Source organism: Tenrec ecaudatus, chromosome 9 (assembly GCF_050624435.1).
Source record: "Tenrec ecaudatus isolate mTenEca1 chromosome 9, mTenEca1.hap1, whole genome shotgun sequence".
In the NCBI taxonomy this organism is placed as follows: domain Eukaryota; kingdom Metazoa; phylum Chordata; class Mammalia; order Afrosoricida; family Tenrecidae; genus Tenrec; species Tenrec ecaudatus.
Window position 1 is genome coordinate 136005707 of NC_134538.1, and position 12027 is coordinate 136017733.

Genomic DNA, 12027 nt, shown 5'->3' on the forward strand with positions numbered 1-12027 from the left:
GCATGTTTTCAGTAACATCAAAATAAAAACAGTTACCTTTTCAAAAAACCCCAGACACCTATTCTGCAGGGTGGCTTGGGTCAGGGCTATGAGTCACCTGATGGCAGTCAGTTAGGGTTTGGTTTTCTGTTTTAGTCAAAGGTACAGACTCCCAGGGGCAGGAGTTCTCTTACTGAGAACTTGTCTCCACTGCCCTCAGCGCTGGGAGACCTGATGGAGGTGCCCCTGGCTATGAGAACTGGTTCCTTTAGGGGTGTCGTGTCTTCTCCCCTGGAGAGGCACCAGCAACATCTGCTGGAAGCTTGCTGTGGGTTAGCGACCAGGTGAGTGTGTAACATGAATTCACTCCTTCAGTGTCCACACAGCGCCGAAGCAGAAGCTCCTTCCACACCAGGCGGCTAAAGGTCCCACAGGCACAGAGTGATGGTCAGCTGAGGGCCAGGAGATAAAGGCTTTCCACCACCGGGAGGATTTATAGTCTCTGAAACGCACTGGGGCAGTTCTACCCTGTCCTAGGGTCGCTGTGAGTCGGAATCCACTCCTCCACGACCTTGATTTCAGGTTGTGCTTTTTTCGGGGTCTCTGTCCCGCCCTCTTAACTACCACGCCGAAGGCTCCTCTTGAGTCCGCCACCCCTGGGGCACACGTGTGGACTCCCAAACACTAAGTTTAAGCAGCTCTCTGGGCGCCTTTGCGGGGCGATGTGGGTCCTCGTCCTGCGGGGCTCCTGCCAGCCGCGCGGCGGGGCCCAGCGGAGACTCCAGGGGCGGTGCCCAGCGGGTGGGCGGGGCTGGCTCGCGCCGGGGGCGGGGCCCGAGCGGCGGCGGGGAGGGCCCGGGCGAGGCGGGGCGCGGCGCGGCGCGGAGGGAAGGGGCGGCCGCGCCGGCCGGGACCGTGCGCTCCAGCCGGGCTGCAGCCGCGCGCACCGAGCGCCGCAATGGGGCTGGAAAGCGAGAAGGCGGACGTCCAGCTCTTCATGGACGACGACGCCTACAGCCGTCACAGTGGCGTGGACTTCGTGGACGCGGAGAAGTTCTCGGCCACGGGCCCCGATCGGGACCCCCACCGGCTCAACTCGCATCTCCAGGTAACGCGCGGCTCCTAGCCGGGAACTCACTGGGCCTGAGCCCGACCCTAATCCCCGCCGCCTGGTCCCGTCCTCTCTACCCGCGCCCCTAACGCGGATCAACCCCGCGGGGCCGGGACTCCCAAACCGCCCTCCCTGGGACTCCTGCATCGCCAGGGACCCTGAGCCAGATCCCGGTGCGCCCGCCTTGACCATTAAAGAAGGCGGCAACGCCCTGGTCCAATCCCTGCCTGCTTCCTTCTCCCTCATGAAGGCTGCTGGCTCCGGCGACAGCAGGTGGGGTGACCGTTTGGGGGGTTCCCCGCGCTTTGTCTCGGCAGCTGGGCTTCGAGGATGTGATCGCTGAGCCCGAGACGACGCACTCCTTTGACAAAGTGTGGATCTGCAGCCATGCCCTCTTTGAGATCAGCAAGTACGTGCTCTACAAGTTCCTGACCTTCTTCCTGGCCATCCCCCTGGCCTTCGCGGCAGGGATTCTCTTCGCCATCCTCAGCTGTCTGCACATCTGGTGAGAAGGGGCACGCTGGGTGGGTCGGTTTCTGATCCGTTCGGATGTTCTTTGCCACCTGCCCCTGCCCTCCCGCCCTTCCCTCCAGCAGGTCTCAGCTCCGAGAGAGAAGACGTATGGGGAGGTCTTGAAAGGCCATAAACTGTGTTAGAAGAGTAGATTCGATTGGGAATTGAGACCAAGCTCGGAATACTGGTCTTTCCCCTGGTGTCGTTTCCCCTCCGAGGTTTAAGAGGAGCCGAGTGTGGAGGCAGAGACCTGGAGGCCATGCCTCTCAACACAGCCTGCTGTCTCCTACCTTCCTGTTGTGACTTGTGCCAGCGGTTCTGGGCAGGGCTCTGGGTTCTCTCATCACCTTTTATTCAGTCACCACCTGTGCTTGGGGTAAAACAAAAGTGATCTCTAAGCAGAATGGCACTGGCAGCACTAATTGGGCAGGGAGGGCAGACTTGCTTCAGGCCTGCTGTGGAGGGGCGGAGACGGGAGGGTGTCAAGGTGTGCAGTTCAGGCTGGGGGGCCTCCAGCACAGGTGGATGGAACCCCAGGTCATGCTGGGTCAGGGTCTGAGGAGGCCTCTAAAGGAGGCGCTGAAGACAGTGGTGTTCAGTTACAGAGAAAAAGGTCGTGGAGACTCATGGGACATCAGCACATTTTTTAATAACTTTATTGCACCCAGAAGACATCATAAAATTTGGAGAACCTTTTCCAGCATTAACAATGTTTTAAAAGGGAAAATGACATATTTTTCTAGGAAGCTTTTGTTGCTGTTTTCAAAGTCACATATCCCCAACCAAGCTAATAACACCGTGTCCTTCTTAATCACTTAATCAAAGGACCAAAAAGGATAAAAATTAAACAATTTTAAAAATAAGTTAAGGATAAATAAAGTGCACCGATTTAACTAGATCACTAAAGATTGTTGGCAATTAAACTATGTTGAACTGCCAAACAACTATCAGATAAATGAATGTGTTTTTCTATGTACACGAACAGGTCCACAAAGCCCCTATAGTTTTGTCGGAATTATAATTATCCCCAATCCTGACATTTGCGCACATTCTTCAAAGCCAGCACATTAAAATGTTAGAGTCCACTTTAACTAGCAACCAATCTCCTAGCCTCTGTGCTGGTTTTCTCCTATTCAATGTGAAGAACAGAGCATGACCACATAGCATGTTGTGAAATGCGGGCTCTGAAGCTATTTGGAAATCTAAACCACAGTACTTGGAATCAATGTGTCCGGCTTTCCTTCAGCTCTTGTGGAAGAATTGGGGGTGGGGGCAGGGGGAAGGCAGAGCAAATTACATTAACAAATAGTGGAAAGATAGAAGTAAAACTGTAATGCACCAAATGTTGATCTCCACTTGGCTCTCCTGAAAGCTAGGGAGTGGTCTCATGCAGAACTCTCATGGCTCACTAACCAAACGCTTCGCTTTCAGCCACAGCAAAGGTGAACTCCAGCCTGTTGTTCAAATTACGTTGATGTGGAACATTAATATTTAACAGCCACATCTTTGTGATCAGTTATTGCAAGTGAGGGATTAATTCAAAATAAACCAACCCCCAGTTAGTTCAATCTTGATAAGATGGGTATATCATTAATGGCTGGCATTCCCATGATAAAGGAAGTCTAGTTCAAGGGGAGGTCTATAAAAACCAACCCAGTTGGGTAAAGAGCTTGTTTTGTGTTTTTCAACTATTATTATCATTATTGTTGTTGTTATTTGGTGAGGCTGCAGTATGAGGGGTGGGCTTATGGGCAGAAGGGTGTTTATTATTATTTTACCAAGAAGTTCATGATCAAAGCTATCAAAACACAAACCAAGGGAACACTGAATCAAGCCACAGCAGCATGATGTTTCAGATTCGAAACTCTTTCAACAAACAAAAAACACGAAAACAGAGCCCAGGCTGATCTGATGGCATTGGATCTTAAGCTGGATGTGCAGGTTCTAGAGGGATCCACAAATTGGTCTGATCCGTACCACAGTCAGACTGAGCTAGCTATCAGTTGTCAGTTGCAGACTATTGGTCATAGTGGATCATACCAAAGAAATGTGACTGGAGCCCCCACACCCCTTATTTGATTTAGAGGGGGACCTAGTGCACATAGATATAGAAACTGCTGGTACACAGGCAGCAGGTACAAACTCATATCTATAAGAAATCGCTTTTTAATGCAGCAAATGGCTGTGACCGTGAAATCAATGGGACACCAATTGAAATCATCTCTGTCCTAAGAGCTTTGTCATCCACGAGAGGTACACCTATAGTCTTCTAGGTGATAAGATGCCTGAAGGGAAAACTTTTGGATATTGCCAACACAATTGGAGTTTGCTATCCCCAGATCCACAGTGAGAGAACAACCCCCTGAAGCAAACAAAATTAAAATGGGTTCGCCACAGGCAGCCCTTGAACGGAAGTCCTCCCAGGTGAGCAGCTGCACTTTGCTGAACTGGGAAGACCACCTGGCGATGTGTTCCTTCCCTTTTAGAACCCAGGGGTGGGAGGGATTGCGGGGCTTGGAAAGGCCTGAGCCTCGGGTAGAGTAGAAAGGGCATCTCCTGGAACTGGAGTGGATTTGGTTGTGAAACTCTCGCCTCTAAACTTGTGTCTCTCCAAACGTCAATCTGCGATAATTTTATTTCATTATCTTCATGATGTAGTCGGACCTCAACATCGTTCCATTTATCGTTCATTAGAATGACAGCACCACAGGGCCAGGGCGAGGGTGCGTGATAAATTAACGCTGATCGCCAGCATCCGTATGCTGTCCTGCCTTCACTGTAACTGGGACTAATGTGCCCGAGGCCACATGTCATGTGAGAGCGCAATGAGCCGGGAAGGCAAAGGCTGCCATCGATCATATTTCTGTTTGTTCAGACTGTTAGTCCTGAGACACCCAGTCATCCCATGCTTTTAGGACTGCTTACCGGATCTAGCACTAGAACAAAACATGAGATAAATATAGTCTATGCAGACAGCCAATATGAATAATTCAGTGTACTGAAAAATAGATCAATCAATCAGACTTTACCTGATCTTTCCTTGAGTGTGGGCTATGCACAGTACAATGCTTATTGAAGGCACAATTTAACAGCAAACCTAGAAAACCAACCTTACTCTCTTGTGCCCACGCTTTCCACACACACACACACACACAAACCACACACACACCAGATGATCAGCCCCAGGGAGGGCCAGTGAGGGCAGGAGTACTACATGAAAAATCTCAAATACATTTGTGCTCAAACAGCACTACAACCGAGAACATGAAGAGGGTTACACTTTTCTAAAAAGCCAAGAGTATACACGCAGAAAGCGATGTTCTCTGGCAGTTACCAGGGATGAGAAGTGGGTGGTAGTGAGTGATCAGGTAGACAGGGGGTAATTCTGACAGTGCGTAATATGGAGGAACCCAGCACAACTTGGCCAAGGTAAATGAAGACACCGAAAGGTCCACAGGAGTCAACGGCGACTATGTAAATGCTATAACATAGAATTTTGCATCAACAGTAAAAGCAAACAAAAAGTATGTGAGTGGCTACCTAGATAGCTATGTGTGCTATATGAGCATGGGGAAGTATATGGAAGTGCACACATGTGCATATATAGGTATGTTTAGTGCATAGATAGATGGAATGTGAATATACACGCTTGATTGTGTTGCATATCTATTTACATATACAATCGAGTACTTAGTGAGCACAGTCGGGGCTATTTCCTAGAAGCATCCAAACAATTCATGGGATTGATTTATTGGGTCAGAAGGCTCAAGATCATAGTCTCATGGGACAACTAGGACAATTAGCATAACTTAGATCATAAACGTTTACATCCTTGCTTAGTGAGTAGCATCTGGGGTCTTAAGAGCTTGCCAGCGGCCAGCTGAGCTACAACGCTTGGTGTCTTCCCACATAGAAGTTTACTAAAGAATGAACCAAAGACCCGAGGAGGAAGCTAGCACGCAGGCTAGTGACCCTTTGTAACCATAGCCTCTTCTAGCCTGAGACCAGAAGAGCTAGAGAGTGCCCAGCTACCACTACCTACCATTCTGATCAGACACACAGTACAAGAGACCCCAAAAATAAGAAATAGAGTAAAACTCAAATTCGTACAAAAGGCCAGATTAACTGGATGAAAAAAGACTAGGGGAGTCCCCAGACTATCACCCTGCGGTACCCTTTTGCCCTGGAATTTAGCCGCTCTTGAAGATTGCCTCTCAACCAAATAATACATTGACTTCTAAAATAAACAATAACCCTTGTGGGGCATCTGATCTTTTAAGCAATAAGCTATACACCCAGTCAATATGTACCCAGAAATGAAGACGAGAAGCCAAGGAGAGGTAGGGAAACGGGTTGGATGACAATGGGGTAGGTAGGGTGGAGGTAGAGTGCTGACACTGCGGGCTGGCAACCAACGTCACAGGACAATTGGTGTGTGACTTGCCGAGTAGGCATCCAGTCTGCCGTGTAAACTTTCACCTAAGATCAAGTAAAAATTTTAAGAAGATTACATAGAAATTAACGGGACAGGAGAAGACAAGTATAAGCAATTATCCTGGGACAAGGCATACAGGAAAAAGAATGGCAGGAAAACCTAGTTCGTCTTGTTTAAGAACGTTGACATGAACTTCAGGGCTCTGTGCACTCCACCTCACAGCCCCTTCCAGTGTGCAGGACGGCAATGAAGGACTATGGGTATAGAGCCCAGCACAATGCTACTGCCTTTCAGCTCGAACCTGAACTGCATACAGGTCAAGGCTGTCCTCACTGTAAGACCTCACCTGCTCGGAGGAACGTGGGCGTCTAAGCACCCGTTTACGATCGGCGCTGGCAAATGGGAGAACTAAGTTGGAGCTGGTGTTTCTGAAGCACCAATACGGAGTGTCTACCCCATTGTGCTCCCAAAGGGAGAGCAGTGGAGCGAAGCACCCAAAAGAGCTTCCAGGAAGTAGCTTCTCGGGGAAATGGACGAGTTGGGCAAATTTGATGGTGAGGGATAGGGAGCATGGTTAGCGATAGGGTTAGTTCATGTCATTTTAGTGAGTTGTGTTTTTCTGTTTCACATCATGTGCGTCAAGAGGAAGAATAGTGTTAGTCATCTACATGGCTGCTGGAAACATCTATACGGGTTTCTGTATGTTTTATCACTGGGGGAGAATTGTTCATTTATTCGTTTGAATGTTCAAACCCATTTAGGTGAATGTGGTTATTGTAAAAGCTGTCCATGCGTGAACACTCGTCCGTGGCTTTATTTGGTGGCACTAATAACGTACGCCTCTCTCTCCCTCCATTCCAGGATTATAATGCCTTTTGTAAAGACCTGCCTAATGGTGCTGCCTTCAGTGCAGACAGTATGGAAGAGCGTGACCGATGTTGTCATTGCACCATTGTGCACAAGCGTGGGACGGAGCTTCTCGTCTGTCAGCCTGCAGCTGAGCCAGGACTGAGGACTTGGACCCCGGTCTGGAGTTGGAAACTGTTAATACTTCTTTGTTGTAATCACACAGAAGCACTCCTGTTCTGTTCACTTCCCAACTGTCTAATTAAGAAAACCATTAAGAGGGGCAACGGCACATAGAAAAATTTATAGGCAGATCCTCTCAAATAATGCTCTTCTAATTAATGGACAAGAATTTCCTCCCCAACTGTAGAGCCAGAATCATCCAGTAGGTTGGCAAATCTCTGATGTTAAAGGCAGACCATTCTTGCTCTCCTACAAAAGTATCCATCTTTATGGTGGTAATTTTATTGTGATCAAGGGACATTTCTCTCCAGGCATAATTGTTTTCTGCACAATTGCTAATGAAAACATGAGACCTTTCTTTTTTCTCTTTTAACTCGCTGAGTAGAACTTTTTAAATTACATTTTCAGATAGTCTGGTGACAGTGAGAGCGAGAATGTATGAAGGTCCTAGGAATCACAGACGCAGCAGCATTCCCGGGTGGCGAGGGCTATCAGTGGAGCCAAATGAATGAATGAGAAAATAGATTCGTGAGCATGTATCCTTTAAGCTGTTGTTAACCTACAGGCCTATTTAACAAGGTTTTCGTTTCACTGTATATTTTGTATTTAATGTAAATGTTGCTCTAATCAGATTGCTCTAAAGCACTTTTATTATATTTCTTACCTTGTTGAAATAATATATAAAACAAGTAAATCTGTCTCCTTCAAGGAGCTTCACTGGTGAAATTACACTGTCTTGATTTTGTCAGCATGGATATCTTATTTGGGAACAGAATGTAAAAGGTCACTATCCAATGATGTCTGGCATAACTTTACCTGACTGCGTTTATAAATCCTGGAGCCTTTTAGAACTAATGTGCATCCAGTCATAATCTGAAAATAACCCATACCTGATTGGTATTTTGTCATTGAAGCGATGCTTTCTCTCTTGTTAGAAATGAAACCTGTGTTTTTGCATTCCTATTAATGTCTCACTTTACCTACAAGTGATTTTGGTGCTGTCTAATAACATTTAACAAAAAAGGCTCTTTCTAGCATTTAGTACAATTGTAAGCTACAAGGAGAGACTGCTAAATCCACACTACTGAGCTACACCCCCAAATTAAAAACTAACAACCACAGACTTTCCTATGTTATCTGATACGAGTTTTGTGACATGGCGTAAAGTTATTCCTATCACGTTTTGAATGGCATAGTTCTATTTCTGTGTTACAAGTCATTGTTGTTTTTTAAAAGGCCCATTATTATGAAATAACGGGCAACTACCAAAAATGTCTTTGAGGCATGTGTTTTTGAAACAAGTTTTCGATAACGTAAGCATCTTGAATGTGTGTACGTTGTAAATGCTCAAATTTCTGAATCTGAACTCACATTCCTTTGGAGATCTTCATTAGTAAGAAAGCATCATCCAATGAAAACTAGTTTGATTTTTCAGAATATCCCAAGTGGTCAATATAAAAGTTTATTGAACTGGAATACTCTTAGGGACCAAGCTGCACATGGTTAAATTATGAAGCTAAGCTTTTAAAGGTAGTTATAAAAGAGACCTTTGAAATGCTTTAGATCATTGTGGCATCTTCAGAAAGACTCACAAGGTCGTTTGTTACCTACTTACTGCTTGAGCAATGCCTCTCATTTCGTTACATAGGTTCTGTTGTGTGAATTCAAAAGGTCCATCAGTGTCATGACTTTATAGCTACACCTTGTATTTAAAATGGTTTGTGAAAAGTTTGGATGTGGTGATTGGCCAAAAGTATTTGATGAATCAAATAGTTACTGTAATAAATCATGACTCTGTCTTTTCAAATAGCTTCCAGCAAGTGTTAAAGTCTAAATATATTCACCTTAACAAAACTTCCTAACGTTTAACAAGTGATCATATGATTTCCTTATATCTGAACAGTATTGATTTCTTCACAAAGAATTTTTATTAAGATGTTGTAGTAACTGTTCGTCTTCAAAAACTCAAGTTGATACCAAGAAGGTCCAGGTTTCACGTGGGGTCTTTTTACTGTTTGAGGGGAGGGGTAGGTAATGAGGAGGCTTCCTCTGTATTCATAATAAACATTCCAAAAACCCCATAAAATGTGTTGTATGCTTTTATTACTTGGAGAACAAATCATGAAGAACCTTTTGAAATGAGTTTTTACCATCTTAAAAACTCATCATACATAATAAACGCATGAGTGAATGCTAATCCTGGGATGTATTAGTGGAAAATGACATTATTGCTAATTTAAGTCCTCTTTTCAACATTTAAAGAGCTTCACTACATCGCTTGCTGACAGTTGTTGGTTAGTATGAAATAGCCAGTTCAGAAACCCACAAAGCTCTAGCTTCTTTGGAAGTAGTCTCTGCTTGCTAATCCTAAATAAACTTATTATTTGTTTTCAGTGTTTGAAATAATAAAGCAATAACAATATAAATCACATGCACTTGGATACCTTTACCATGAATCCAGAGGAGAAACCAAAATTATTCTTGGAAAGTGAGCATGTGAAGAGTTATTGCTGATTTTGGCAAAAATTTTCTTCAGTCAGTGAAATCTGGGAAAATGACCAACCTTAAATAATTTAAAGCAGGTCGTTGTCTTTTTTCTATATTTTTAAAATGAACTGAAGTCCTTCTTTGGATACTGACCCATATCCCATTGGTTTATTTTTAATAAACAAAAAAGGAAATACAGATTTCCTTTCTCAGAAATCTGTTAGATCTCGTATCTGGATTCTACTCTCAGTAATATCATAATTGAGGGTGTCACCACCACAAAATGGTTTACCTCTAAGCCCTAGTTTTCTTATCTTTAATGAAAGGATCTTTTCAACTAGACCGATAAGCAACATTGTGATAAACAAGAAGAGTGACTTGTCACGGAATCATCACTCAACACCAGTCGAGAAATAAGATGATGTATGGCATTGGGGACCCTGCTGCAGGAGACCTCATTAGGGTGCTAATGAGCAAAGACGTCGCTTTGAGAACTAAGGTGCTTCCAGACCCAGGTTATATTATTTTCAAATGCCTCATATGTATGTCAAGGTTGGACAAAAATGAAGAAAGACCAACAAAGGATTGATTTCTTTGAATTGTGTTAGTGAAGAATATTAAATAATAGCAGGAAACAAATCTGTGTTGGAGGAAGGAGAATGATCCTTAGAAGCAAAGGTGGGGCGGCTCCATCTCTTGCACTTAGGACGTGTTACCAGGAAGCACCAGCTCCTGAAGAGGACATCGTGCTCGGTACAGTAGAGGGTCAGCAAAAATAGAAATAAAAAAAGGGACCACAATGAGCTCAGTTGACAAAATGTTTGCACTGGGCTCAAACACAGGAACAGTTGTGAGAATAGTATTGGACCCGGCAATGCTTCTTCTTTACAGAGTCGCTGTGAGTCTCAACCAAGTCAATAGCACCTGCCAAGGAAAGGATTGAGTCAACGAACCTCCAAGACACCTCCCATCACATTGTTTTCTGCAACTTCACTAGGACACATGTCTGGCTGGTATGTGCAAGCCAGTGTAGCTGACATGTTCAGATGTCTTTAAAAACCAGTAAAGTATCGATTCGAGAGTTGGTATGCTATAAACACAGGAACCAACGCCTGCACTTTTCCCTGGCTGTGAGACAGTATATGTGGCTTTGGCTCTTCATGACAAGGATTCCTCCAAGTTCAAGCCTGTCTTTATTACCATGATGATTTCTACAAAATAGTATGCTGCGCCTGTTTTCAATTCATCAGTTTGTATTCATTTGGGAGATTTGGCCATCATAAACTTTCGCCATTCGACTCCCTCCCTACAATGTCACTCCCCTTTCCCTAGTGGTCAGCCTAGCTCCCTCCTCTTACGCCAAGTCGACACACTTTGGGGCAGTCTTTCCACTCAAAACCCAATGAGATAGAATCTATTCTGATTCACAAACTCAAAGGACTGCCATTGACTCACTGCCATCAAATCGATGCCAACTCCTTGTGACCCTGGAAGACAGGGAGAACTGCCCCTGAGCATCCCCGAGACTGTCACTCATTACAGGAGGGAAAACCCCTGTCTGTCTCCCTAGGAGTGTCTGGTGGTTTCGAACCGCTTACTTTTCATATCACAGCCCGATGTGTAACCACTGTGCCCCCGGGGCTCTACCGTGGCCCAAATAGCTGTTCTGAGACTGTAAATCTTTATAGGAACATCTAGCCCCAGCTTTCTCCCTGTGGAATGACTCGTGGGTTTGAACCACTGACCTTTGGTTAGCAGCCCAATACTTATCCCACAAAGCAGAGCAGGGCTCCTTTACTTAGTACACTGCAAATGTGATCCTATTAACTAAATCTCCAGACTTCTAGTTACATATTTGAAGAGAAAAAAACATGAGTTCACCATTGTCTCCTGGGATTCAGAAATGGTGCCCAGCCCTTGATGATCTCTCAACCAATAACTTGGGGTGAATGACTACATGAATAAATAATAGGGAAAAACCAATATTTTTACTAGGACTTGAATAAGGAACACAGAAGAGTTAAAGCTCTTGGCTGCAAACCAACAAGGTGGCGTTTCAAACCCATGGGCCCCTCTCTAGGAGAGAGCTTCCGTAAGACGACAACCGTGAAAGCCCGGTGGGGCAGCGCTACCCTGTCCTTTGAGTCATTATTCATTGGAATCTCCTTGATTGCATTGGATTGGATAGATTGGAGTAGGCTTGGTATCACTTTGCATAATTCTCTTCATTTGCAAGAGGGATTTGAAATGGACTGACCAATAAAAATTTTCACCTCACCATTTTATTATTCATGCATGAATTATTAAATTGATGAAATTAAGATGTACATAAACCAAGTCTGATATATTTCTTCCCCTGGCATAATGCCTGTCTAAAGTCCCAATTCTCTTACCTGACATGTATTTTCACATCTTCCAGTTGGCTGGAAACAAATTTTCAAGTGTTTTTAAATGGTGCTATTTCTTTGACTCT

The 12027-nt window shown here is 44.9% G+C and overlaps 1 protein-coding gene across 2 annotated transcripts; it reads left to right on the forward strand.

The window, feature by feature from the left end:
• Positions 1 to 838: 838 nt before the first annotated feature.
• On the forward strand, positions 839 to 9153 carry CAV2 (caveolin 2). Of its 2 annotated transcripts, XM_075558583.1 has the most exons (3): positions 844 to 1087; positions 1408 to 1595; positions 6900 to 9153. In XM_075558583.1, the coding sequence occupies exons 1-3, from the start codon at positions 938 to 940 to the stop codon at positions 7048 to 7050; spliced, it is 489 nt and encodes a 162-aa protein (XP_075414698.1). In that variant the 5' UTR covers positions 844 to 937; the 3' UTR covers positions 7051 to 9153. The 2 variants fall into 2 exon arrangements, with proteins under 2 accessions (XP_075414699.1, XP_075414698.1); XM_075558584.1 differs by lacking the exon at positions 1408 to 1595 and having other exon boundaries at positions 839 to 1087.
• Positions 9154 to 12027: the final 2874 nt, after the last annotated feature.